The sequence below is a fragment of the Guyanagaster necrorhizus genome, assembly GCF_019112545.1.
Source record: "Guyanagaster necrorhizus MCA 3950 unplaced genomic scaffold BT62scaffold_32, whole genome shotgun sequence".
In the NCBI taxonomy this organism is placed as follows: Eukaryota; Fungi; Basidiomycota; class Agaricomycetes; order Agaricales; family Physalacriaceae; genus Guyanagaster; species Guyanagaster necrorhizus.
The window spans coordinates 266,995-292,974 of NW_025064911.1; the positions used below are offsets into that span (position 1 = coordinate 266,995).

At 48.5% G+C, this 25,980-nt stretch overlaps 10 protein-coding genes across 10 annotated transcripts; 4 read left to right on the forward strand and 6 right to left on the reverse strand.

Annotated features, from left to right (window-relative positions):
• Positions 1-7: 7 nt before the first annotated feature.
• Positions 8-950, forward strand: BT62DRAFT_922894 (uncharacterized protein; the record flags this gene model as incomplete). The annotated part of the gene is made up of 3 exons (XM_043184444.1): positions 8-70; positions 122-836; positions 907-950. The coding sequence occupies 3 exons, from the start codon at positions 8-10 to the stop codon at positions 948-950; spliced, it is 822 nt and encodes a 273-aa protein (XP_043035577.1).
• Positions 951-1,781: 831 nt separating this feature from the next.
• Positions 1,782-5,262, reverse strand: BT62DRAFT_955239 (STE-domain-containing protein). Its single transcript, XM_043188332.1, has 5 exons — positions 4,760-5,262; positions 4,598-4,709; positions 4,471-4,541; positions 2,100-4,417; positions 1,782-2,045 (listed from the first exon to the last, which is right to left on the reverse strand). Exons 1-4 carry the CDS (start codon positions 5,224-5,226, stop codon positions 2,104-2,106), a joined length of 2,964 nt encoding a protein of 987 aa, XP_043035578.1. The 5' UTR covers positions 5,227-5,262; the 3' UTR covers positions 1,782-2,045; positions 2,100-2,103.
• Positions 5,263-6,011: 749 nt separating this feature from the next.
• BT62DRAFT_1010861 (uncharacterized protein) lies at positions 6,012-6,524 on the forward strand (the record flags this gene model as incomplete). The annotated part of the gene is made up of 2 exons (XM_043177699.1): positions 6,012-6,102; positions 6,154-6,524. 2 exons carry the CDS (start codon positions 6,012-6,014, stop codon positions 6,522-6,524), a joined length of 462 nt encoding a protein of 153 aa, XP_043035579.1.
• A 915-nt stretch (positions 6,525-7,439) lies between these two features.
• BT62DRAFT_1010862 (signal recognition particle, SRP9/SRP14 subunit) lies at positions 7,440-7,955 on the reverse strand (the record flags this gene model as incomplete). The annotated part of the gene is made up of 3 exons (XM_043177700.1): positions 7,440-7,700; positions 7,763-7,831; positions 7,884-7,955. 3 exons carry the CDS (start codon positions 7,953-7,955, stop codon positions 7,440-7,442), a joined length of 402 nt encoding a protein of 133 aa, XP_043035580.1.
• Positions 7,956-8,132: 177 nt separating this feature from the next.
• Positions 8,133-10,132, forward strand: BT62DRAFT_936431 (mitochondrial carrier). The gene is made up of 14 exons (XM_043187119.1): positions 8,133-8,211; positions 8,262-8,336; positions 8,399-8,403; positions 8,465-8,547; positions 8,595-8,614; positions 8,665-8,713; positions 8,873-8,975; positions 9,035-9,075; positions 9,123-9,233; positions 9,401-9,470; positions 9,523-9,599; positions 9,654-9,660; positions 9,717-9,924; positions 9,978-10,132. The coding sequence occupies exons 1-14, from the start codon at positions 8,187-8,189 to the stop codon at positions 9,998-10,000; spliced, it is 897 nt and encodes a 298-aa protein (XP_043035581.1). The 5' UTR covers positions 8,133-8,186; the 3' UTR covers positions 10,001-10,132.
• Positions 10,133-10,695: 563 nt separating this feature from the next.
• Positions 10,696-13,058, reverse strand: BT62DRAFT_1079611 (uncharacterized protein). The gene is made up of 2 exons (XM_043179508.1): positions 11,071-13,058; positions 10,696-11,015 (listed from the first exon to the last, which is right to left on the reverse strand). The coding sequence occupies exon 1, from the start codon at positions 12,958-12,960 to the stop codon at positions 11,080-11,082; it is 1,881 nt and encodes a 626-aa protein (XP_043035582.1). The 5' UTR covers positions 12,961-13,058; the 3' UTR covers positions 10,696-11,015; positions 11,071-11,079.
• Positions 13,059-15,035: 1,977 nt separating this feature from the next.
• On the reverse strand, positions 15,036-15,818 carry BT62DRAFT_996828 (uncharacterized protein; the record flags this gene model as incomplete). The annotated part of the gene is made up of 4 exons (XM_043190613.1): positions 15,036-15,100; positions 15,258-15,388; positions 15,433-15,641; positions 15,666-15,818. The coding sequence occupies 4 exons, from the start codon at positions 15,816-15,818 to the stop codon at positions 15,036-15,038; spliced, it is 558 nt and encodes a 185-aa protein (XP_043035583.1).
• Positions 15,819-17,618: 1,800 nt separating this feature from the next.
• Positions 17,619-19,573, reverse strand: BT62DRAFT_922901 (uncharacterized protein; the record flags this gene model as incomplete). Its single annotated transcript, XM_043184445.1, has 6 exons — positions 17,619-18,101; positions 18,175-18,492; positions 18,551-18,809; positions 18,830-19,061; positions 19,117-19,396; positions 19,454-19,573. The coding sequence occupies 6 exons, from the start codon at positions 19,571-19,573 to the stop codon at positions 17,619-17,621; spliced, it is 1,692 nt and encodes a 563-aa protein (XP_043035584.1).
• A 1,001-nt stretch (positions 19,574-20,574) lies between these two features.
• Positions 20,575-22,961, reverse strand: BT62DRAFT_936439 (OrdA protein). The gene is made up of 10 exons (XM_043187120.1): positions 22,846-22,961; positions 22,554-22,778; positions 22,425-22,488; positions 22,030-22,351; positions 21,717-21,981; positions 21,552-21,663; positions 21,417-21,479; positions 21,145-21,367; positions 20,836-21,093; positions 20,575-20,784 (listed from the first exon to the last, which is right to left on the reverse strand). Exons 2-10 carry the CDS (start codon positions 22,686-22,688, stop codon positions 20,712-20,714), a joined length of 1,515 nt encoding a protein of 504 aa, XP_043035585.1. The 5' UTR covers positions 22,689-22,778; positions 22,846-22,961; the 3' UTR covers positions 20,575-20,711.
• A 178-nt stretch (positions 22,962-23,139) lies between these two features.
• On the forward strand, positions 23,140-25,725 carry BT62DRAFT_936441 (uncharacterized protein). The gene is made up of 21 exons (XM_043187121.1): positions 23,140-23,559; positions 23,620-23,702; positions 23,758-23,792; positions 23,841-23,895; positions 23,948-23,975; positions 24,030-24,059; positions 24,116-24,125; positions 24,176-24,219; positions 24,275-24,300; positions 24,350-24,409; positions 24,468-24,479; positions 24,539-24,554; positions 24,607-24,646; positions 24,699-24,799; positions 24,858-24,882; positions 24,937-24,962; positions 25,017-25,025; positions 25,079-25,106; positions 25,165-25,222; positions 25,280-25,500; positions 25,546-25,725. The coding sequence occupies exons 1-21, from the start codon at positions 23,510-23,512 to the stop codon at positions 25,582-25,584; spliced, it is 996 nt and encodes a 331-aa protein (XP_043035586.1). The 5' UTR covers positions 23,140-23,509; the 3' UTR covers positions 25,585-25,725.
• The last annotated feature ends 255 nt before the right edge of the window (positions 25,726-25,980 follow it).

Sequence of the window (25,980 nt, forward strand, 5' to 3'; positions counted from 1 at the left end):
CCACCCCATGCTGGAGCTAAAGGGATATGACGAGTGGGATTTCATCGATAGATATGCTCGAGGTTCCGAGGTACGCCCAGGATCATTTCAGGGAACGGGACTTGTTGATAGTGTCGTCTAGGGTTTGGAAAGCGGGTCGTCAGAATGGACTTTGACACAAGCGACTGATCAAGCCCAATATCCATTCTCAGTGTCATCGAGTACCAACTCAGTCGATAACCGACTTGACGATTCTGAGGTGAAAGTCAATCACCGATGTTCGGATAGAGTCACCCAGTGCGTCAATGCCGAGACAGAGGCACCTAACTCTCCACCGACACTCTTGCTGAAGCTAAGGCGAAAAAGGGCCCTGAAGGAAAGATCCATGAGTCTTTCAGGAGGGGAACAGTACGAGGAGCAGGGGCAAAAGAATAGTCGCCGTTGGTCAAAAATCTGGCTGCGGCTCTCTCGACAGCCTACAGAACGTAACAAGCAATCAAAGAAGTCAGGAGAAGATGTGGCGGAGGGCACTTCAATGGGAGAGCAGGTATCAACAGCAGGGTTCAATCAAAGCCGGTGGAAATCGATACTGCGGACCAGGCATAGACCCAGCACCAGCCTCCCAGAGTTTCGGTCGTTGTACGAGATTAAACCTTTCTCGACGCAGAGTATGAATCATACTAGGTCCAATTCAGAACGACCACCCATTCCCAAACGGCCAGCAGAAGAAAAGTCTTGGGATTTCCTAGACACGATGCCACCATCACCATTATTCCATCGACGGCCAATATACAGCGTCCCCAGACTATCATCCGTCCCAAGTCTACCGTTGTCAACATCTATGTCCTCCTATCCAGGTTCGTCAGTGTCGCATCCGAGTCTACCCCTTCCATCACAACCTAGAGAATCGCCACAACCATCACATAGACGGCAAACGAGCGAGCGAGACCGCGAGAGATATCAAGATGTGACGACGAAGGTCCTAAGCAAGGAATCATCTGCGCATTATCTGCCACAAGAACGCGCATTGAGCCTTCGGAGTCGCAGTCGGGGACCCGCCCGCTCACCTGGCTCAGTGCGACCGACTACTTCCATTCAGAGGGGTCGAGATGTTCCATTTCCTCTATCTCGCGCTGCTTCGTTGGGAAGAAAATCGGAAGTGGGCTCATATTTTTGACGAGGCAGGATTACGAAGGATTTGACATAATGGACATTTGGAGGAAAGCGCCCCCACGTGACCGTCTATTTTGGACGCGTATAAAATTTCAGTCTCCGGAAGATATAAAATTACAACTTTATGTAGTATTAATACCTCTCACAGCCAGTGCATCCCACAAAGCTCACTTGGATCTTGGCCGACGACGAATCTATGACCCGTTCGCGCCTTCGCTCATCGCTCCCTTCTTTCTGTGTGGTTCAGCCAATATTACAGTCTTACCAAGCACGCGGGACGACAAACGTAGAAGCGAAAGATTTTCGGAACAGAAACAGAATGGCTCAGGAAACGGCGCGTTTCCAAGGGCGAAAGGCTATACAAAACTCCCTCGAAGAGCTAGAAAAAAAGGCTTTCAGGGTATGTCTCTTTCTCGCCGGAAATTGAGTTCGAGGATCTGGATGACCATAAGTTAAAAATACTTCCGTCTCAAGTATCGTCAGGCAGGAGATCATTTGCATCTACTTGGAAGATATCTGAAACGAAGACAGTGGTTTTTTGAATTGTAGATACAAGCTAACACGTTTCAGTGCGAAGTTGTTGCCTTCGACAGATTCCTTTCATTATCCCATCAACATCCTCCATCAAGGACAGATTTGTTCATTGCTTTGCTACAGACACATATACCTATGTGCAGATAATAATAATATATAACATGAGTGGAAATCCAAGGGAGATCACTAGGCAGAATAATAGATAGACTGTAATAAATATCCCGAAGCAAAAATAAGCAATACACAAGCAGAGATAAGGCACGTAGGTATTACGATGATATAAGGATATAAACGTCTCATTAGTAGATCTAGGGTAGTATTAAAGAAAATCATAATTCCCAGTCGCGATGTCGAGCTACCTGAAGGTGAAACATCAGCCATCTCAACGACAGAAAAAGTTAAAAAGAACTCACTGCTCTACATCGTACTCACATGTTGCGGATGCGCATACTGATATCCCTCCTGCGTCGTGTACTGCTGTTGCTGGTCCACCATAAACATCCCATGCTTGTCAAATGGCGCCGGAACTGTCGCCGCATGTGTAGGCTGGTACGTCGTTTGCGGTAAGTCTGTCACATATGCAGCAGGACTATCGGTTATGCCCCCGCCAAACTGCGCTGGCGACTCTGTCCGATATATGTCGGCCCCATACGCGGACCCGTGATGCAGAGACAACGATGAGCCAGGCCGTGATGAAGACCCCGTCGAATCCGAACGCATCATCTGCCGCATCTGCTCTTCAACACCGTAGCCTGACGAAGCCCGACTGGAACTGCGTCGCGTCAACCCGCTGCTGCCCGGTAAGCCGACAGGATACACAGAAGGGCTGGACTGTGCTGAAGAGTACCCTGTGTGCGCGTATGGATGATATCCTCGAGGAGCAGGAGACTCGCCGGAAGCCGTTCCAGGGCGTCGAACAGGCCCCGTGCTATCGCCACTCCCATTCCTCATTATCGAGGGTGTCATACTTCTGTGTCGCCGTACGGCACCTGTGCTGCTATCCATAACACCTGGAGGGTATAATGCCGACTGGTCGAAGGCTTGCTTGTGCGACGGTGCACTCATGCTGACATACGGTCCGTCGTCCCCATAAACACTTCCGCTTCCAGATGACGAAATCGATGGTGGTCGGCCATAGACATCGATGGGTGCACTTGCAGGTGCCCAAGGTTCTCCCGTTGAAGGGCCGCCTGAACCTGATGACACATATCCAGATGCATAATACTCCCCAGCTGTTCCTGCTTGCGCCTGTTGCTGCGGGTACGGTCGACTGCCTTGATAGTCGTAAATGGTATCGGGTCCAACAACCAGTCCCTCTTCGTCCCCCTGAACTTCCCTCACGTCACCCGAAACCTCCATCTCGCACATTTCCACATTCAGCCCGTAGTTGGTCATATCGCCGCTTGGTGGGTTGCCAGCCGCTGCTGCCCAATCGCCGTCCGCCCCACTTGTGCCCATGCCCATACCCATGCCGAGAGGGCCGTACATCCCCAAGCCAACGCCAATTCCTCCCTGGCGCGAGCCGAACTCCTCCTCCGGCCCGCTTTCTTCCCCATCACTATGTATCCATTCAACCCATTCTCCGCCCTGATTCGACCAATCACCGCTACCACCCGATGGGCCGGAAGTAGAGACATTCCACTGCCCGTCGCCCTGGGATCCAGACCCGTCAGCACGACCGTGGACTCTTAGGTGTTGCCCGAGGTTATCGCTTCGACTAAACCTCTTCCCGCACTTGTCGCAAACAAACGGCCTCTCCATTGTATGCGTCCGCAAATGCCGCTTCAGATGTTCCATTCGCTTGAACATTCTTCCACAGCTCAATAGCGGACAGACGAACACCTTGGTCTTTGGGCCGGAGGTGGTTGCTGTGGAGTCGGTCATCTCGACGTTCGGAGAAGTTTGGAAGGTCCCAAAAGCATCGTAAGACGATGCCGGGTACGATGTAGACCCCGAACTGGTTGACATAGGCGGCGTGGTAATATTCATCCCGGCACCAACACCTCCTCCGCTGACTAACCGACCCTCGACGTAGACGCCAACATCCCGTATGTCGACTTTCGGCAATGAAGATACCGAAGGTGCTGCAGTCGTTCCTAGTTCCCCCCGAGCTTGCTTTATGAACATGTCGGCGGCGCTGACGGACTCGCGCTTGACGTGAACACCACCAGACATCGGATCATCATGGCCTAACTCGGTTGGATACCCAGTACGGCCTCTCTCTGTTTCCAGCCCCAGTGCAGAGGGACCATGGTTACCCTTCTTCCGCCGTTGTTTGTAAGTGGGACTGCCCTCGAATAGAGAGAACATCGAGAAGAACGGTGATTGCGAGGCGCGACTAGACGATGAAGGTCCCTCCTCACCGTCGAAGTCGCTCTCTTCGGATCCACTGACGGCAGCTGCACCAGAACCAAGGACACCCTCTTCCTCCAGCCGTCTGACGTTCCATTCAAGCTCGCCTTCACCATCTCGCATCGATACACCTCCCATTCCTCGCGTTAGAGAGCCGCTTACACTTCGACTAGACCTACTGGTGGTAGAAGCATTCCGGCCGCCTGATCCTGCATTTTTGGAGCCAGTGAATTGCTCGTAAAGGCTGCGCTTCTTGTCATATACAAAGCTCATGGCAGGTTCCCCTGTTATAGTAGTGGTAGATTCCATGCCCATTTTTTCTCGTTTTAGGTCGCGCTCGAGGGCATCAAGGAATAACCGGTCATGCGGGACAGAGAACCTAAAGAATTAGTAAATAATAAGTTGAAGGTACTTGGCAAAAGTCAAACACACCAGTAGAAGACTTTTTGCTTCTTTTGCGTGCGAATGCATTGATACTTGAAGAGAAGATCAAGGAAGGGCGACTTAAGCACAGAATTTCATTAATCAAAGTAAAGAGTGAAATAAGGCGACGACACACCTTTGGTTCCTCCAGACAAGCGTCCACACCAGGCTTGAGATTCCGGAGATCACTGAAGACGCCCTCCTCAAATTTCTTCAAATTTCGTACTGGGCGACCAAAGGCCTCAAATCTAACAGATAGTCAGCCTAGTCCTATAATAGTGGCGGATGGTTACGGTACCTGAACACCAGTGCTCTGACGATGTCCGTGCCCGTTATGTGGTAAAGGCCATTCCACAGTACACAAGTCACGAATTCCTGACTCGGAAGAAGGAATCGGTTCAGTGCCGGGTTTGCTGGGTCGGGTAAGTATGATGATGCTGAAGATCCAGCTGCATTGCTGCTCTTCTCCCACCCGCTCGGGGCCGTCGCAAGAAAGAACTTGAGTCTGTCGAGATGAGCAAGGCGATCTTGCTCCTGCTGGTTGAGTGGCCTTGAGAGACCTCTGCTCAGCCCTGGCGTCGAAGTCGTGTAGTCGTTGGTGCTCGTTTGTTCGTTATCGTCGTTGCTCTCGGCGTGGTTGTCGAGCAACCACATCGCATGTCGCTGGGCGTTCCCTGGCCGTGCCGTATGTTCTGAAGGGTCATGTTCATGAGGGACAGTGGGCTGAAGGGATAGTTTGTAACCGCTGGTGTGGTTGGCGTCCATTAGGGGACGGAGAACGGGGAAGAGGAGAAATTAAAGTAACCCAAGCTACCGTGCGAAAGTAACGGATCAGCTTCCAGTTTCCGGTCCGGTTTGGTTCGTCTGTACCGCTTTCAGGTCGACTGTTTTCAAATTCATTCTTTGGCATTCCCCCAAATCACAGTAAATATTTCATTTCAACCATTCAATTGACGTATGTATTGTAGGCAGCATGAACGACCGTGCAATCCCTGCTTTCTGGCTGGAGACCCTTTCTATTATTGAATGTACACGATCGTGACGCATTTTTACCTTTCATTCATCTACTGAAAAGAAGCCTCGAGGATTGACTGAACGCGTCAAGTGGCGCATCATAATAAATAGGTTCTAATTTGCAAGATACACCGTTCGGCAAAAACAGGAAGGGGGCCTGCACAGGAACAGCTATCTCAATATATCCTGTCATGATAATTAATACTGAGCGAAAATCTTACACAGAGTTAGCTACCGTTGCTTTGCTCGTAGTCATTTCAAGGCGTTCAACGTGATAGGCATGATGTACGAACAGTCGGAATACATCGTGCATCTAAGCCAAAATATTAGAAAATCGATAGAAGAGGTCGAGAAGACGTACGCCACAAGAGATCCCGGGAATGATGTTTGTACCTCGTGCATGCAACCGGCTCCATTGCCGCGTACGGGACCGAATGTGGCATCTGGCTTTTCGCAAGCCTTCATGAAGGACGGTAATATTTACTACGCACGTCGGGATGCGAGTATCCACCCTTTGAATTCTACTTGATGAGTTAATGGACGCATACATCTGGTTTGGGAAGCACGCATTTGGTTCGCTCCCGGGTACCGCGTGTTCCGTCAAATCCCTGAGTAACGAGCAATCAAGTAAAGGAGTATAGATGACTGGGTCTTAAAGACTCCTGACCATTGTACTAGTCATTGTTGAGATACAGACCGATTCTACATTCGCCTCATCAGCTCCACAGTGCAAGAATGGAGCCAACGGCATCCCGGAGCAAAGCGATACCATACCCGTTGTGGTAAAGAGGCCATTCACGAAATATTCGAGGACCTCGGAATTAGGCGCTAAGCTCACATCAGTCGGACGACCTTCGCACGCTCTGGACGTTGCTAGTATTGTCCTCGACGAGAGGGCAAGCATGCCTTTCGGTAGCCGAAAACCTCGTGGCTGTGTGATCAATCAGGCCTTCAGGACCGACCAGCTCGATTCGCCTAGAGGTGGCGCCAACAGTACGGATCATAATTTTGTGCGTGGACCGGACCTCGTTGCATCACGCTTAACCTAGAGTGAAAAAGTTCCCCGCCATCAAGCCACAACTAAGGAGGAGTCGAGAAAAACGGAATGAAAAATGGCGTTCCGCCATGAACGGAGGAATATCTAATCCCCAGGTGGGACAAAGAATTAAGCAGCAACATTACTCTGTTCTCAGGGTCCGGACGCTGTGCGCGAATCCACGAGTCAAGAGGCGATGCTGCCAGGCTGGCAGCATCTCGTCAAATGGTGATGCGGTGCCGGATCAATGATGGGGTTTTCGATTGTGTTTGAGAGGGGATACACAAGCACCTCCCCTTCTGCCACGAGGAAAAAAGATGATTTAGTATGTCAACGACAACCTATGGAGAACTCCGACATCAACAACAGAAGATTTTAAAAGCATAATGTGCAGAAATGACCCGTCATTCAAGTCCAGGCTCAAGACTGAGCTGGGTCGCACCCACAAAGATAGACGCCCAGGTTGTCCGGGTAACATGAAAACCGTTGAATATTGATGATAGTCAATCTCTGTCCCGGATCCGCTTTCGTCGAAGAAGCATTGAAAGGCAGATCTTGTCGCAGGCAGTGCAAGGATCAGGTTGGCAGCAGAAGGAGGGACACACAACTTAGGCGCATCTCAATCCATTACTATTGAGAGTGTGGCGCTAGTACAGTGATGGGATGCTCTGTTCGTCTCTTTAGCGCCTTCGGAGTAGGGTAACAAGCACAGCACGCACCAAATACTAATCTCATCGCAATGTCCGCCAATGCGGATTGTACCAAGGGACTAGGGACAACGAATGAATGACCCGAACGGGACGCAAAGCCAGACGCAAGGAATACGTACATTTCAGTACACATCTATCATAACCTGTGCAGAGGGTCAATTTCAATTGCCACAATCATAGAAAGATGGACCAACCAAAATCGAGAAACATTCAGCCCGTCACCCTCCTTTCCTCTTCTTTGGCTTTTTCTTTTTCACCCCGCCTCCACTAGCTGATGGCGTTGGAATAGCACCCGATGGTGATATCGCAGGCGCCGCAGCAGTTTCAGCGTGCGAAACTTTTTCTCCGACGTACGATGACAATTGCGTAGGCGTCGATTCCACAACCGTTCGTCGGTTCTGCATCTTTTCCATCAACGACAGATTCAAAGTTTCGAATCTGTTGAGGAATATGGAGGAATACGTTTTGAATTTGATACACTGGTGGTAAACGTGGCACATCAGACAAGTGTTGATGGACTTGAAAAGTCGAACATGCGTACGCTCGTATTATCCGTTATTTTTAACACGAGTTTTCCTTCGGATGCCTTCCACTTGACGCAGTACCGCGTCTGAGAAAATGAGGTCATCAGTATAAGATCCGACGGAATAAGTACGACGCACATTCACAGGAGATTTTGCATACAGAGCTTCGGCTGCATCTTGATATTCCTGCCAGGACTGAATGTACACCATCGCACCATTCAGACTGCGTCACCGTGCTTGACGAGGAAGGCAGAAGTAGAACAGAAAACACGTCACGCGTAACGATGACAAAGGACTGTTTCTAAATTAGTTTGTCACGGTCACACCGGATATTGTCGATCCACGCGGTACGGTCCTCCGTCCTTACTTCTACTTTCTTTCTTCTTTCCTTGACAACGTTCAGGACCTGTTGTAGGCGCCCATATTTTACGGCTCGTTAATATGTTGACGGAGCAGAAGAAGAAGGGTGAACAATCATTCTTATTCTATGGGTAGACTGACTAACCATGCCGATAGCTCTACCTTTCGCAGCGAATTTCGCTGCGGGGGCTATCGCAGGTGTATCAGAGATCTTGACCTTCTATCCCCTCGGTATGATACCTGTCTTTAAGCTACCTTTTTATTCTAAGCTCATACAATCTATCTACAACTAGATGTCGTGAGTCATGACCCTATCTCTCCCCGTGTGGGGTAACTGCTTTCCTGATCGGCGGTGACAGGTTAAAACACGCATGCAGCTGGAAACTGGGAAGTCACAACATGGTTTGCTTGGAAGCTTCAAAAGCATTATTAAGGAGGAGGGGTGAGTCGTAGTGGTTGTTAGCACACGACTAACTAAACATTCGTTAGTTTCGGGAGGTTGTATAGAGGTCAATGCCCCTAACTTTATGCTCACCCTATGTGCCTAACGTTCCCCAAGGTTTGGTCCCACCTCTACTGCTTGAGGCTCCCAAGCGTGCAGTGAAATTGTGCGTTGCATTGCATGGGAAACTCTGGTTCTGTTGAAGCGTTCGCGGCTGACGCGTGTGAGAAACGGCCTGACGAGCTTAAAGCGTCCCTGAGCTTGTCTCGACAGCCATCCAGAGGCTTTCCGGTCTTTTCAACGCACTCTAACACCTTATTTACAGCGCAGCCAATGATTTCTGGGGCAAGACCTACCTAGGACTCACTGGGGAGACCAAAATGACACAACCTCTGTCGGTTTTAACCGGATGTAGCGCGGGTGCAACCGTATGTCTTTCCGACGCGTCATTTTGCACCATTAATCTCTCAGTCGATTGCCTATGCAGGAAAGTTTTGTCGTCGTACCTTTTGAGCTCGTCAAGATAAAGTACGAAGCGCGTTCAGGTGTTCCGATCAATGCTAAAATTGGAACAGGCTTCAGGATAAGACCAGCACATTCAAGGGTCCAATGGATGTCGTCTCCCAAATTATCAAGAAGGACGGTGTTTTAGGACTGTACGCTGGCATGGAGGCTACTTTCTGGAGGCAAGTTTCTCTCACGAAATCTGCCGGAGAACGTAGGAATGGAACGGAGTGCGGAATTTCATCCAAGGCGGTCCGATCTTGGACCGGACTGTTCTTTCCAAACTTCCGGGCTACCTAATCTCCTGCGGTCCGATACCGACTGACACGAGCACGCATTGATTTTCTAGACATCTTTATTGGAATGGTGGCTATTTCGGTTGTATCTTCCAGGTCCGGGCATTATTGCCCAAGGCCGAGGTTTGTCGTTTGTCTATGCCTTTCACTTGCGTTTGTTCAATGCCTTGCACAGAACCAACAATCTGAACTCATGAACAACTTCATCTCTGGTTCCATAGGAGGATTCGCTGGCACCGCATTAAACACCCCGTATGTTTTCCTTTTTCACCCGATACACCCACCCGCTCACCGTTCTTCCACCAGGTTCGACGTATAGCATCTTCAAATTGGCTTCGGCTTCGCCTCATTAATATTGTTTATTTCTAGGTTGTAAAATCCCGTATTCAAGGTTCTGCCAAGGTTCCTGGTGTAACCCCCAAGTACAATTGGACATACCCCGCCTTGGTCACCATCTTCAGGGAAGAAGGTCCAGCAGCTCTGTACAAGGGTTTCGTTCCCAAGGTGCTCCGTTTGGCTCCCGGAGGAGGAGTTCTGCTGCTCGTCGTGGAGTTCACCCTTGGCATATTCAGACAAGGTGATGTTTGCTTTGATCTGGAATTCCAGTCTTTGACGATTATCCCTTCCTAGCACTTGGGCCTCCATATATATAGTATTAGGTGCAGCAGAGTAGAATGAGAAGATGATATCCACATTCAAATTTATTTGATTCGTCGCAGTGAATAGATTGTTCTATGAATATCTACGGGTACTAATCACGGTAGTTTGGAGGTGGCTTGTGGACACACAATGATGTATGGGAAGACGACACAGCCCATGGAAGTTGACTCTGTGGTTTGTGCGGGGAGGGGTGTCGTTAGTCGTGCGTATCCCCCTTCCGTGTAACCCCCGGGATTGCATACCACATCAAAGCGCACTGCGTGTGATTGATCTGGGCCTTTTCCACAAGGAGTAGCAGTTAACATGAAACTTCGGGCTTCTCTGTGGATCTGGGTACAAATTATAGGTCCTACGGATCAACGACTACTGTAATGAAAGGCGATCCAACTTCTGCTTCTCCTACGCCGTGTTCCTAGTGACCCGCCGTCAAGGTGAAACAAACTCCAGTTAGATTGAGTTGCCACGAATATTAAAAGGCCGGCTCGGGTGGCGGTTTTTCATAAGGATCGGAGGATTTGTGAAGGTCGACGAAAGCTTCACAAATATCCCCTCGCTGTCGGAGTGTGTCTTTTTCCCAACGGCGCCTGTCAAGATTTCTAATTTGGGTGTACATAAAAAGACAACGCCGCCTTCATGACTGATGGCAGTTGACGCACCCCGCTCTTGCCATAACTGAAAACCCAGTGATATCACGATAAGAGTGTGGATGGTCATGGTTTGACTGATATGTAGACTATAACTCTCCTAACACATGAACATACACGCAAAGAACAAAAGAGTGCTGGTGGTATTGGTATACAATGACAGTTGAGATGTTACCTATCAAAAACGAGATGGATGCGCTGCGAAACGAATGTATGTGGGGGGGAACGGGCAAAGCAGGTACCAGCTTGTCTGCCATAAGATGCATGGATATCGATGTGATGAAGAGCAGAGGGGGGGGGGAACCTAAAATACATGTAAAGTATGACGAAACCTCAAAAAACCACAATATCCCTACAGAAAATTCTGTGTTTGTTCTAGTCAGTCCATACATACGTAGAAACTAATGAAAGGGACGTACGATGACAGTTCAAAACCGCAACGGCATGCGTCTACGCGACAGCCCTTCCGGCAGCCTCGGTACAGGGGGGATCTCAGACCCAGGTAGCTCCCTCCCATTCTGATCAAACATCGCCTCAATTCTCTTAACGAACCTCTGCCTTGCCACCTCACTTTTCTCGAGGTCCATAATACTGGCTCGGCTGTCTCCACTCCACGTACTCAATCTTCCCGTCGACACCGCTCCACGTTCTAATCGGTACATCGTTGAGCGTCCCACACTCTTGTTCTCCTCCGGATACCGCGAGTAGCCATCGGAATCATAGTCCTCTGTTTGATTATTCCTGTGCATGGCTTCCGGGGACTGGTTACGGTCGAGAGCGACGCGTATGTCTTCCCCAGAACTTGAATGGCCCGACGTCCGCTGAAAACGAGCAATTACATCACGCATCACTTCTGTATCATCACTGGAAGGCTGTTCCTCATCCCATCTATTAGGAAGCGCATACAGATCTCTGTACCGCTTGACCTTGACGCGTGCCTCAAGACCTGGTTGGCTGGCCAAGGTGTTGATCGGGCGTGCAGGAAACGGTGCCTCCTTACCTCTCTTCGGGACGGACGGAGGCGCAACGGCGAACTGTCCGTTCTGACGCTGCTGCGTGGCGAAGTAGCCCTGATCCTGGTCACTAGGGACTCTCGGTAAGGGAACTGTCGGAGGAGGACTGGGAGGAGGAAGTTCGTGATGAGATAGCAGGTGCGTCGGAGGGGGCTGCAATGGCAATGGTGATTGCGACCGAGGAGATGGAACGATGTAATCCATAGACGGTATGACCTCTCCGGAAGCCCCAGAGCGATTGCTTGGTGGCCTAGGCTCTTCGTTGACAGCCAGATGGCCTGAATCTGAAACTGAGTATTTGGGTGTGAGCGATGGGCCAGCACCTGGTGTAGGAGAATTTACGCGTCGTGACAGGAAATAGGGGCGAGGTTTGCTCGGGGAAGGTGCGTGTAAAGACTCGACGGAGGGGGCTATCGACGGGATGTTAACATATGGTGACCAGCCCCCCGCAGATACTGGAGAAGTATCCCACGTCTTGGATGGGCCTCGGCCAACATTGTCAAGATAAAGAGGCTCAGGAATACGCTTGTTACCAGACTGATGTCTTTGAATGAGAGTAGGTGAGGGCGGGGATGGAGAACGGGTAAGAGGGTATGAAATCGGTGGATATTTATTCTGAGATGTAGAAGATGCAAAGGAGGATGCGGTGAGCTTGGAAAAAAAGGAATGATTGGTGCTTGAACTTCCGTGGTGATCACTGCTATCGCTGCTCGCGAAATTGACGCCGACCCGTCTGGTAGACTTGTGAGAAGTTGTGCTATGCGACACGCTCTGAGCTACCCCATGGTCAACAGTAGACTCTGGATTATCAATAGAATCCCTGTCGAACTCTCTGAATCCGTTGAATGTGGCGATGGAAGGTGATGGCGTCGACGAAATTGTAGAGGTGTCGGTGGAGACAAATGGTCGTACGGGTGGTGGTAATGGTGGATCTGTATTTGCACCAGCATTAAGATCCCCCAACGTCGTGGCAAAGCGAGCGGCAATAGGCAGACGGAAAACAGGTAGCGGCTCAGGAAGAGGTGGTGGAGATGGCTCGTGGAGGTTTGTCTTAGACCTCGTCCCCAATCGAAAAATCCTAGACTTGGATTTTTTGGGGGTCGTTGGTGCAGCAGACGCATAGCCATCATCTGTTTCGTACCCCGCGCTAAATGATTTCTTCTTCTTCAGTAACTTTGTGCGAGACCGTCGCCCATTGGAAGGAGGAATGGAGTCGGTCTCATAATAACTGGCGTAGCCTTGGTCGACATTGTCGACGGCTGCCTTGTTTTGTCTTCGTTCATCGCCCCTCGACATGGAAAAGAATGAGTGGAAAAGAGTGTAGCAGTAACGATGGAAAATGCCAAAGCCAGCCTGGGCAATGAAGAAACGAAATTTAACCTTGTTAGTTAGATACCTTCCAAACTGACCAAACTGACGTCACAATGTGACACATCCCAAATCGGGAAGTCGAAAAAGGGTTGGAGCGCCATGACAACGTACAACATCTGTCTCCGTCTGTTCCTTGCCGTTGAATAATATGTAAAGGCGTAAACTCCTCTCTCTTATGTCCTCACCTACTCCCTGAGAAAAACCCTCTGCGTAGGGTAGACTCGAAGGTAACAATGTCGGATGTTCCAATGGAAGAATGCATGCTGCCAATTGACCTCTTCTTTCTCTTATCTTCTCGTAAATTTCAGATGAATTCAAGCTTCTTTATGCCGTTTCGCTAGAATTCGCTTTGTTTCGTTGCTTTCTTAGACGTCCCTTCTCAATGTGAGTACTCGTCTTCGGTCCTTACCTTCGGATATGGCTGACGCCTGTGCCTGGATTACGGCAGAACCATGGAAGAAAGCCACTTTTCACTATTGATATCTCTCATAACAAACCCTTCGTGTGGTAAGATTTCCCAGGATTTCCCCTGTCTTGCGCAGTTCCAGGGCTCCAATTTAATGCACATGGAATATCTAGTTCTTTGTTGGGGATCTCACGTCGGTCCCGACGAACCCAACAGACATTGAAATGCGGTCGGGCGATTCGCCACTTTATCTGCTCCAGTTCCAAGTTCGAACGCATAGTCAATTTCAAGCCGGGCCAGACTCGGCCTGTCCCGCCAAAGAAGCATTCGCTACGCAAAATTTGTAAATGTTCGGTTGTGCAATTATCGCAGATTCATGGTCACTAATATTTCAGTTTCGAGGGGGGATTTGCCACTGTGACAAGTACACAGACTGATTCACACGCCAATTCTTACATTCCCTTTCCTCGTTAGCGTTCCTGCCGTCACTAAAGTAAACGGACACTGATGAGAAGCGTAATCCCTGTGCCTAGGCGCCCTCCAGTGCCTCTGTTGAAGTCATACATGCATCATCGATATCGTTACAGGGCCTATTGATACCGCCACTGCGGTTCTACATTTATATAGCTTAACGCCAAATCCTCGTGGCTACGAACAGCTCCCCTGGATGTACTCCTCATGATCAAACGCCCCCCCGAACTAGGCGGGTCTGTCCTTAAACAATAACTATACAGTCCTCCGAGTTTGAGCAGAAGGAGGGACTTATAGCTGATTCGATAATCTGCTCTATGAATGCTATTCACTCAGTCAACATCCGTGGTAACAGTCTATTCATCAGATTTGTGCATCAACTGCTAATTCTATGCATTACAGCATTCATAGATTGTGGCATAGATTGGTAGTTGGCGAGAAATTCAATGTGAAATTACATTCTTCCCAAAAAAACGTCGTTCCCACCTGCGTCCTTTCAGATACATTTGCCTCTGGGACAACCACCCTCCCTTCCCTGCCATGCTATTTGGACCACCGCAACGCTCTTTCTTTTTCCCAATCCAAAGCTCATCATTCCTCCTTAGGCATGATGTTTGTATTAGTGTTGCATGAATCTATTGCTACATCTGGCCGGGAAAAACAGTGATGGCCTCTTTACGCTGATTTATCCACGCAACCATCGGTTAGCCAGCCGTGCAATTCTAAAAGCTCCATGAAACTTTGTTACTGTCTCAACAGCCTATCTGATCCATCTCGTCGTTGGGAAGGTCTACTCCAGATGCCCTGACTTCAAGTTGACATGACTCGAATTTGAACTCGACTATATGGGATTTCTTTTGTCTCCATCATGTAGGAAATTTTTCAGCAGCACAGTTGAATTCTCACACTTCAGGTCGAAGGCCGCCGTGGTTCTTGTAATACTCGGATATCTCCTAGAAGTAAGTACGCTAAAAACTCGAATAGGCTCATGTTGTACTTATTTTAAAAAGTTTACTTCAAAATGGAGTAGCGCCAGCCTGATTTGAGCCGACTGCTCTTTGCACCCACGGCCGGAAGCTTCGGACTTACGAACCTTACAATACCATATCTGAATCAGATTTCCTTACGCTCGCGGCTCCTTGCCTTTTCGATTGTTAACCTCAGGGAACAGCCCAGCGTTACAAAAGGCTAGCATCATATGCTTTATGTTTCTCTTATGGCGCAAGATGAAGATCGTTGAACGCTGTGTTCTAAGCTCAAACCTCTAAAGTGCAAAAATACAATCCGCACGATGTGTGCGGATGTTACATTGGTCTATTTTAGTCGATAATGTATAGCGGCTTACTGTTATAACACCGCGACAGACAGACAGTCCTAGTTCCTGCCCGCGTTGTTCCAGGCAATTTTCCATGGATCCGGGCTTTGCGGCACGAGTTATCCTCGCCTTTCATTGAGCCCATGGAATTTCTGACATTTCTATACAGCGGAAAATCATCCCGATGGCGGCCCTCGGTGCTTACAAACACCAACGACCTTTCCTCCGATTCCCAACCTGCCTATGCCAAAAGCTTTTTGGACCAGATACGCGACCCATTGAAAGATCCGCCTGGTTTGGTTTTTTCAGACAAGCTTGAGCTCCCACAAGGCTATTCTTTCCCCTGCCCGTCACCTTCCAGTCGAAGTACTCGTGGAGATATTCCTCTACACACTCAAGGACTATTTCGATGTCCTACAAGTTACTAACGGCCCTTACGTGCTGTCGCACGTCTGCCGTAGCTGTCGAGCAGTGTCCTTGGCTTGTCCAGAACTCTGGAGAAACTTCGTGCTCCCGTGGACGAATCTCTACCCTCGCATCACCGATCCGGCCTATCTTGACACGCGGCCAGGCCAACATCCGCTTTTCCATCATCTATATCCCGGAGAAGGCCAACACGGCAATCAAGTTCTTTTATCAATACCTCCTCTGGGAATGTCATACTCGGACCCTAGTTCCAGTCGAGACATTTTTGCACAGAACATATACGCAGTGTCGGCCATCTCATCTAACTTATGACTAACGTCCCTATCCCAATGGGGTCTTAGAGATCCTCTGCGTTGAATGCCACTACTCGCGATAACCCAGTGTTGAATGCCGCTACCCGCGGTATGCAGAGTCTGTCTGGCATCCTTAATTCGCTTCACTCGTTGTGTCTATGGAATCTGTTGGCTACCTGGTTCTCCCGACTTTAGACAGTGAGAAATCTGGACCTGGATAACAGGTATTTAAATAAATGCCTTCCGCGTTGGAAGGGTTTATTCAGCATTGGGTTGCATGCTTAAATAATTGAGGATCGCCGGAGGACACCCAAAAGAACACTTCAAAGCTCTCCTAGCCACGAACACTATCACGGATCTGACTATTGGATGAATCGTTTGCGGAAGAGAGTATGCTGTAACCCTTCTCATAATGCTTACTCATAACGTGAAGAATAACGCGCTGCTTCCTCGCTTGGAACGTTTCTCTCGGATTGCCGATATTTCATCGTTCCGATTTGATGGACGTTGTTTGGTGGATATGATAGAATCGCGGGTAACTGGGGGAGTTGGAACGCGATTGCAGTTTGTGAGGGTAACATGTCGCCGGTCGGACGTGGCGGTCAAAGTTGAGTGATGCGCCGTTGAACCAGTTGAACAGGATGAAAGAGGATGAGGATTTATTAGACGTCCAGACGGTAACAACGAGCATTCTACTGATGCCGGCCTTAGACGTCACTGTCAACAAGACTTGGGTTCCCTCAAAAAGTCCAAATCACGTTAAATAAGGTGGATACTTTCTCCGTGCAAAGAATGGGTGTAGCGACAGTAAGGCAATTAAATACCTATCCGAATATTGAGATACCGAGTACAGGAACAGTGTTCATGTACTTACGGAAAATCGCAATTGCTCGGCATTAGATCGAACCTGCCAAAGACTGTACTTCGGCATAAAAAACTATGTATGTAAAGATTTAACCATGCGCACTCTCTTCTTATATAAAAGATAGTGACACGACAAGACATGATATACTCAAGTACGACTGATTAGTCTTGTTTGACGAATTCTAGAAGTTGTAGTTTTCAACTATGGACTGGGTTGAGGATGGTTCGTAGGTGTTCTTCGTTTCTGGAATGAAGGGGTCGTACGAGATATAGCGTAAGGTGACCAACCTGGCACGTTTACGCAAGTCATACAGCATGGTAGCAACCGGCAAGGAGGCATGAAGAGGCAACTCTAGGAGAAGAGGTGGGATAAGAAACTCTTCATGCTGCGTAAATCTGCGCAATTCTATTTCGTTTTTACCGCAAGAATTATTGCATTCACTATGCAGCTATCTCGCTACGTTGCCCAGCACTCACCCTAACATCAGAGCTACAGAGTTGCGCTGCCATCAACAGCTGAAAGTACTGTTGATACCTGAAGGGAGCAAAGTAGAGACGACGTAATCCTGGAGTCGTGCGCCGTCACGGGCAACTGGGATTCAGACAGGCGAAAACGACGTCGCCGAGTCCGGGACGTGCCCTGTCCGGGTAGAGGATTATGTCTAGATGGATAAGGACACCTGTCTTCCCTTCCTACGACTCGGGTTGTTTTCCATCAATGAACCTTATGTTCGAGTGATTTCATCGTAACCATCATACATGTTACAACAAGGCAAGTGTACCTACTCCGCCGCCGTGACTGCAGACGTCACAAAGCATCCAGCATCATAATATCGTAATCTTTCTGTATGAGATCATACTCCAACGCGCCAGAGATCGCGCTTATGCAAGAGGCCAAATGAAGAGGATACTTGACGTCCCCAGCCTTCCCGGCCCAGTCAAAATCAATAAACCTGACCCTATCACCCCTGTTCTCTTCGCCGGTCGCATCTGCAATCATGATATTCTGCCTACGAAGATCTCCATAAACAAGGTCTTGGTTGTGAAGCGCATCGAGACCCTTGATAGCCTTTTTGATGTCCTCCGGTAGGCGTCTGCCGCTATAGGCACCCACGAGTGTTTGATCTTGGATGTATTCCATAACAACCATCTGCAGCTTTCCGTACGAGACGCCGCACCCGTCGATTGGTCCAACGTACAGAAGCGCCGGTGCCAGCTGAAGCTGCGCCAAAAGTTTGTGTGCTTCTTCGCCATAATGCTGGATGAAGTTGACCACGACCTTCTTCTGCCCCTCCGCATTTAAAGTAGCTAGAAATGTCACATTTTTCCTCCAATTCCAGTGGCGAAATGTACGTGAAGCTGACCTTCTTGTTATTGAATCGAGAAGAGGTGATTGAGGGGAAAAAGCGAGGATGGGGCTTGTTTTCCTCAAGAGGCTGGGGTTTCAGGTTTTTGTAGTAAGTTTGAAGCTCTTTGATTGAACGTTGGAGGGCATAAAATATGCGAGCGACGCGAAGAAAGTGGTCGTCGTCGTCAACACGACTGTTTCCAAGCCACAAGTAGTCTGTAAGACGTTGAACGATGACCTGGCTGGTGAACACAGCTCCTACTACTATCAGCCACGGTCCTGCCAATCCAACAATGAAAGAGGGACAGCAGCAGCCCTCACTAATTTGCCAATGCTGTGTGAGAGAGTACAGTCAGTAAAGACCGCAATACAAGGTGATGTAAAAAGCTTACCGTTATATCAGCCCAGAATTTTATGTAGGAGAAGGAACCCTGGACGGAGGGCTCTGATCCACCCTCTCCAAGTTCACTCTCCTTCTCTACGATGACGACCGCAGCCGTTTCATCGATGGTCGTGCCTCCGCACAAAGCAATGTGGTCCTCCGATGTACGATCCAAGTTAACGGCCTGGAAGAAGGATTGGTTAAGAATTTTGGATAGCAACGTCCGGTTCTGCTGGGTACATGGTTGTTCGGAGACCTGGATGGCAGAGCTGGAGCGCATGAGGCTCACGGTATCACAAACGACAGCTTCAGGGATGTCCATCTCTGTGTCCACAAGCTTGGAGCGAAGACAGGATGAAAGAATTCGATAGGTGGCGCAACCGTTTGTTTGCTTGCGGTTGCATTGTAACATCCATCCAGAATGGGGAACCTGTTACCCTGATGAGCATTATAAGAGTGGGATTGGGCGTTGACCGACGGACTTTCGCTCTTACTGGCACCGGCGACGACACAATCGTACTCTGAATATGAAAAATCAAGATTTGGAACGTGCCTATAAAAGAAAGATTAACACACTGTGAATGAGCACTGGTACGAAGTCATCGAGCTCAGGCTCTTCTTGTGGCGATATGGGGCGGATTCGCGAGGGGCGAGTTCGCGAGGCTGGCCGCTGAATGTCGATGATTATATGTGTCTTTTTGACTTGCATACCCAACTGATGCCCACTGATCTCAACAATAGATTCAACGGTTTGTTCAAACTCTGCAGGTTTGGCGACGTCACTGAGCTTGCGGCCTGCCAGTCGCGCCCTCAAGGCTTCTGGCGCTGAATACCCTGAAATAAGGAATCCATTTGGCTGTAAAGGAAGGTTAAGCGGAGTACAACGACAAGAAAGAGCCGAATATCCACGCACCAGCCAGACGACAGCGCTGTAAGCTGGTATACCTGAGTATTCGCTTCGGAACTCCTTTATGAGGTCTACCATGTCCTTGTCGTCCTCAATCTTGACTTTGATTGACTTTGATGATGCCATTCAGGACATAGCCATCCTCTATGACCACTGCGTAGACTGTCCGCTCTGTCGGCGTTGTGTTGGTGGCGGCCACTTGCCACAGGTGGTGGTCGTGATTACCTTGGCTGTCAGTACAAATAGGTGGCTGTGCTTAAAGGATGAGCGGCTGGGTGCTATCACCCGGCCCACCTTTCTCGTAGGGGTGCATGGGAATTCCTCATCTGCTGTTCATGCCTCCGATAAAACTCTCAGCTGTTAACGAGATCCTCAATCCTGATGGATCTGTACGTAATTATCATTGGGCCCTGAGGGCTTTGGGTCCTGTTTTTCAGTGTCGAATGATACGTGCATAGAAATTTTCTTCAGTGATGACCTTGGCTTATCTGTCATAAGTTCTATACATACACCGATGAGTCAAAGGTTGAATACCTCAAAGATTTTCTGGGTCAGCATCGATGAAGAGGAAGCGTATTACACTGTTGCCAACTCTGGTCAATACGATGAACTGCTGTCTCCTCCTCAGCGAAACCGTGTTCACCCATAAGTCGGGTCCTCCTCGTCCTCATTCACCTGACTGTTGTCATCGAGCTAATACAGAGAACCCCTTGCTCTAAATGCAAACAACTCTCTTAGCCACAATATTCAAATTATCTAAATAGTTCATCCTCGGGCCAGGGATTTGCTCGGAGACTTGAAATCTGTGAACTGGGAAATCTCTTCCAACAAAGAGTTAGTTATGGAGTTCATCGGAATTATCCGGAAAATACCACTGGACATACTACATACTACGACGTCCTAGTGTGTCTCTGCTTTTTGCTGCTTTGCACCCTTGTTTGTTGTTGCATTGTCAGCCGAAGGGGATTTGTTTCGTACTACAAAGCGGCCATGGTCATGGTCAATCTTTGTTATCTGTTCCATGTCTCTCGTTCATTCCCTCTACAAAACGCTGTCTGAGACCTTTGTAGAATGACTTTGATATCCGGTCTAAATGAAAGTGTAAGAAGGGTAGTCCGTACGATTAATACATTCTTGTAACATTTGCGACATCGGCGGCTTAGTTCTTATCTCCCACGGCCTCAGGAGCATGCCAATCATATTTTATACAATCCTACTAGAACTTTGATAGTGCAAATCTGTAAAACCTCCATAACCAATCTGACTAGGGGCCTGAGATCAAAGAGAACGCTTTCGCCGAGCGCGGCTTCACGTTATATTTATAGGGCTTGGGATGACTGACACTAATTCAGTGCAAATTCCTCATTTTCACTGAAGGAAGTCCTCACCTTATAGTCCCGTTCGTATTCTCATGCACAGGAACCAGCGGGACTCCGTCCTCCATCGCATACGTGATATCAAAGACAGCTAGAGACATCACGATGCAGATGTACAATGATGCATCCGCGAGATGCATCCCGGGACAGACACGACGCCCAAAACCAAAAGCGAAGTGTCGAGGATCTCTCTGTGTCTCCTTGCCGATATAGCGACTAGGGTTGAAAGTGAACGGGTCTGGGTAGACTTCCGGGTCGTGTAACATATTCCTTCAATGACAACGGTTGATATGGCTGGAGGTGGACAGTCGGGAAACGCACCATAGATTAGCGATGATAATAGCGCCTTTGGGGATTAAGTATCCATCGATGACGCCATCTTCTGTAGCACGATGTGGAACACCGAGTGGCGCTACGTTGTGCCATCGAAGCGATTCTGTCACCACAGCGTTGACGTAGGGAAGGTGCTCGCGGTCAGCATAGCCGGGCAGCCTGTCTGGTCCTACAAAGGCGTCGATCTCGGCTTGGGCGAGCTTTTGGACCTCTGTCGAGTGTTGAAAGATTATGAAATTTGGGGCCAGTGGATCACGCACCAGGATGCAGGACCATTGCTAAGAAAAAGCCATGCTGTGCGGATACCGTGGTATCCGCGCCAGCTAAGAGAGGACGAGGATTTTAGGAGAAGTTGAAGCAGAAGCATTGGAGATGGAATAAAATGAGGAACTCACCGCCGTAAAGCGACCCCGCAGTATGCTTGATTTCGTAGATGTATTCTGAAGTTATTTTTTCCTCGTTTTCGAGCGCGGCTGAGACGAAGGAGCGGGGTGCTGTTCCGGTTAACTAGGCAGGGATTTACCTTTGGAGGATGATACCGCTGCGTAAGTAAAACTTACTATCTGCTGCCAAGCAACGTTATAGGGGACGTCGACCATGTCGTTGAATGCTTTGGACCATTCCCGAGCTAAGGTCTTGAACCCTCCGCCAGGGAACCATTCTGGTAAGAAGCGAAGTACGGGAAACACATCTACCAGGAATTTACCAGGAGTTGACGCGATATTGAAGTTATTGTTGGCATCTTCGACAAGAGTGACGAAGGGATCGTTGTTTGCTAGAACTTCGATACCGTAGGTCATTTTCATGATCAGTGAACCGGAAAGTCTACCGTCGTTCAGATAAGAGGTCTGTATAGAATATAAAACGACCTACTTTCGAAGCTGCGCACTGAGCTCATTTGGAGAAGTGCTTAGCCGTCGTAAAAACTTGCGTGTTTCCTCTTCTTCGATGTCAAGGTATTTCCCCACAGCACTAGCAGAGCCTATAAGCCGACCGATGTGTTTGCGGTAGTTCCTGAGCGCCGCTCCGTACGGCATCAGCACAACCGTCTTGGAGTAACCCACAAGCTCTCCACCCATCTCGAGTTTGGGGCGGTCCGAGTATGTGGCACCCTTTCGGTCTAGATCCTCCATTGCTCGAGCAGAGTTGAGGATAACCAAGGGCTGGCCTAAGATTTTGACGGAGCATATATCTCCTACGATTTACCAAGATAAAGGAAATGCAGTTAAAAGAAAAACTGTTGAAGACGCGGTTGTGATAGTACGCACCATATTGACGGCTCCATTCAGCATATGTGAGCCACTGCTTGCTGTTCGGCATGTCGAACACATTCTGGAAAAAGGATGCAAGTAGCTATCAGTAACGGAGCTTTTGACGGTGGACAGATATAACTGTACTCCGATGATGGGTAATCCTCTTGGACCGGGCGGGAGGTATGGGGTGATAGACTTCCGATAGGCGAGAATACGGGAGACCACTAATAGAGCAACAGCTAAGCCTGCAGCTGCAGGGCCCAAGACGGAGAAGGACATCTTGAGAGACATAAGGTTCTTCAAAGCTTGCTATCGATCGACGCGATTAAAGCGAGTTATGTGCAATTCCACCGCCACAGGGTCGGTAGACTACAAACATATATCGTAAGTATATATATTATTCTAGTCCATCAGATCTCTGGGAGGATGGCAACACCTTGGATTCCGATGGAACCGACGAAAGCGTTAGGAGCCATTAGTAGGTCAGGACCCGGCCCGGGAACGAATTCATAGGCGCCGATGGTCCCAAAAATTGTCCGGTGGTTCAGAATGGATAACAGAAGCATAGAGACAATCTGAGCACATGAGAGCTACTTGTATTAAAGTGAGGCCTCGGTTATGTTGGTTTCAACTTGTTGGTCCAAGCAGGATGTCAGTTCAACCACGTGGCAACGGCTTCCCTCAGGGCCGGCTCAGGTTCGGAATCTTACTTTTCATTTTGATACGAACGATTCACTTCACTCACATGGACAGGCCCTAGGATTCACTAGAACCGACCAAATTTTCTAGCATTCCATATTGTCCTTCCTCTTCGATAAAACTTTGGGAATGTATCACCATTGCAATCTAGGCGGATGTACTGTATTTGCGATTTTTCGTCAGCACACTCTTAATCTAGGATTTATCCCCTTGGTTTAAGTCTGCCATCACCTTCTGGGGTTTTCCGAGCTTCTGTCAATGAACTCTCAGGTCCGACCAGTGATTCATGAAGTCGCTCTCGTTATCTGCGGAGGTTTCCGATAATAAAAGAGAAAGAACGCTTCCAATTCCTGTTGACACTTCCTCTGGCCTAGGAAAAAAATCTCTTGCCGGTCTTTACAATGCCTGCTACCCTTCAGAGTCCCGGAGAACATGACCCATTGGATAACACGTACGTCTTCAGACTTCTATAAACAAGCCTACTTGAAACTTATGACCATGTATTGGGTAGTATGGGTTCGATGCTAATAGGCGTCATCTTCAGCGCAATTCTCTTTGGGATATCTGTTGTTCAGACCTTATACTATTATAGCCGTGAGTAGCGCGGTTTTTCCGGGCATGATGAAGACTATTGATGGTCCATTCATAGAGTATCCCAAAGACGCATGGTATCTCAAGTCATTGGTTAGTAATTCTGCTTATAAGTGGACATGTTCACCAACGTCGATCCAGGTGGCGGCAACCATTTTTTTCGATTTAATACACATGTTGTTCATTTCCCACACAAGTACGCTTACCTTCTCGGCTCTATTCATAACCGATGACCGTTCTTCCCGCAGTATACCACTATTTGATAACAGGTTATTAGTACGTATTCCCTCTTGTATTAGCGAATTGCTTGCCGCTCATCGCTATATGCAGCGACCAGACTGTCCTTACTCGCATAGTGTGGTCAGTAGCTTACAATCCTGTGCTTTGACTTTTATACTCAAGGTTCGATTTGATAGGAGCGTTATTGCAAGTAGTTCCTGTACTGTCGACTATCATTTGTATTCAAAGGTTTTCAGGTGGAGGCCATTCCAACTGGCGTCACAGGATCTCTGGTTCAATGGTGGAGTCCTTTCTCCCTCTCAGTGCAATGGACTTGACTCACAGTGGCCCACCAGTTTTTACACCGTTCGCGTGTGGCGTCGTGAGTCACACTTTCATTCTCCACGCCTATATCCTGAAGTTGCTTCTAGTCAGCAGGAAAAGTGTTCTTTTGACGGGCACAATTTTGGTCTTGATAATAGCTGACTCGAGTGAGTATATCCGATCCTGTTTCTCATGCGTCTTGATTTCAAAATTCACCACCTTTAGTATGCGGCACTGGTTCGTGGCGATACTTCCAAATCGACTTCCTTTTTTAACTCTGTTGGCTTTCTCTTCAGTATGGGTAGTGTTGGCGTAAGTGCATACATTTTGTCAAATAGCTCACCTTATAGACCCCCAAAATCAGGTTACTGAGACACACATACACCGATCTCCTTCATATTTCGGTTCGTACATGCGTGCTGTATCAAGGTTATACGGCGGCTCAAGATGTGACAGCCTCTCACTATATCAATTAATGGCATTTCCGCCGCCGCAGATGTCCTTATTTCGGCAAGTCTCTGCATAATTCTTCAACGGTCAAAGACGGGATTTCGAACGTGAGTTCTGTATTATACTTCTCAGGGCATTATCCCTATTTTAAAATGCTCTTCCCAGATCTGATACAATGATCACGAAACTAGTGAGATTTTGTTTTAATATTGAACGAGGCGAAGCTCATTCGATTCTACGAAAGATCTTCTTCTTTGTGAACACTGGACTGTATGTGATTTTTACTCAACTTACCATAAGGTTTCTGATCATCTTTACATGTAGTCTGACGAGGTAGAATCACAACATTTTTCTGATCCCACAAAATCCACTGATGATGAGGCTAGCCTCTGTGCAGTAGGCGCATTACTATCAGTAAGGCAGTTTCTTCCTAACTGATTGGTCCATCTCATTCAACTTGCATCATTGTCAGCTCGCAATATCTTCGCATACGCTTATCTACGCGTCGTGGTATTTCTGCATTGGACGGCGTGAGTCTTTCTCATTACGCGGAAACAAATGCATAGGACTGACCGTGGTGCCTGTAGTGTACGCCAACTCACTCCTAGCGTCCTTGAATGGGCGAAACACGATTCGTGGACAAACAGAAGACATTGATCATATGCTTCTTTCTATACCAAGTGCTGTCCTCTCTCCAAGTAGTAATCCGGGGTCGAATGGCCATAGACCCAACGTTTCCATCAGGGTTGAAACTTCGACACGGAAGGACGTTGAAGCAGATGATTCCAGGCAAGACGATGATTCACTCGTAAGTCCTTTGCCCAGCTTTACGGCCATGTCTAAGGAAATTCAGGTCAACACGCTGGCTAATCCGTCGAAGTCGTCTTTGTGATACTGTCAGTGGTAACCCGTCACTTCGTCGTCACGCCAGGTCAGAATTCGAGTCACCCTACTATTACTGTCTACTTGCAAGCAGAGTGTTCATGTGAAATGGACATCAGAGATATGGTTCTGCTTCATGAACGTATGTGGACTAGGTCTGGAATTGTAAATTAAGAGCACTGGAATTAGTCAAGGAAACTCACGTTCAATCCTATGCGATGACAGTCTATGGAGCCCTTAGATCCCAGTGATGGATGCGTTTCGGGGGCAGAAGGCACAGCCGACGAACCCTTGGTGAGAGAAACGAAAAAGGAAGAGGACAGTGTTCACATATCATCTCCGGCATCTAACCCCGTTGGTGATGGCCCTGAAACGTTATCTTGGCATCGAAAATATGGCAATACGT

Coding starts and splice junctions, on each gene's coding strand:
- BT62DRAFT_955239 (XM_043188332.1), bottom strand. CDS start 5,226: ATGGACGCCAACCACACCAGCGGTTACAAACTATCCCTTCAGCCCACT. Junction 4,710..4,759: donor GTCAGAGCACTGGTGTTCAG/GTACCGTAACCA, acceptor ACTATCTGTTAG/ATTTGAGGCCTTTGGTCGCC. Junction 4,542..4,597: donor CTTGTCTGGAGGAACCAAAG/GTGTGTCGTCGC, acceptor TCTGTGCTTAAG/TCGCCCTTCCTTGATCTTCT.
- BT62DRAFT_936431 (XM_043187119.1), top strand. CDS start 8,187: ATGTTGACGGAGCAGAAGAAGAAGG. Junction 8,976..9,034: donor GATGTAGCGCGGGTGCAACC/GTATGTCTTTCC, acceptor TTGCCTATGCAG/GAAAGTTTTGTCGTCGTACC. Junction 9,925..9,977: donor CCTTGGCATATTCAGACAAG/GTGATGTTTGCT, acceptor ATCCCTTCCTAG/CACTTGGGCCTCCATATATA.
- BT62DRAFT_936441 (XM_043187121.1), top strand. CDS start 23,510: ATGCCTGCTACCCTTCAGAGTCCCGGAGAACATGACCCATTGGATAAC. Junction 23,793..23,840: donor CATGGTATCTCAAGTCATTG/GTTAGTAATTCT, acceptor ACGTCGATCCAG/GTGGCGGCAACCATTTTTTT. Junction 24,800..24,857: donor TCAAAGACGGGATTTCGAAC/GTGAGTTCTGTA, acceptor TGCTCTTCCCAG/ATCTGATACAATGATCACGA.
- BT62DRAFT_1079611 (XM_043179508.1), bottom strand. CDS start 12,960: ATGTCGAGGGGCGATGAACGAAGACAAAACAAGGCAGCCGTCGACAAT.
- BT62DRAFT_936439 (XM_043187120.1), bottom strand. CDS start 22,688: ATGTCCTTCTCCGTCTTGGGCCCTGCAGCTGCAGGCTTAGCTGTTGCT. Junction 22,352..22,424: donor TGAATGGAGCCGTCAATATG/GTGCGTACTATC, acceptor GGTAAATCGTAG/GAGATATATGCTCCGTCAAA. Junction 21,664..21,716: donor ACGTTGCTTGGCAGCAGATA/GTAAGTTTTACT, acceptor ATCCCTGCCTAG/TTAACCGGAACAGCACCCCG.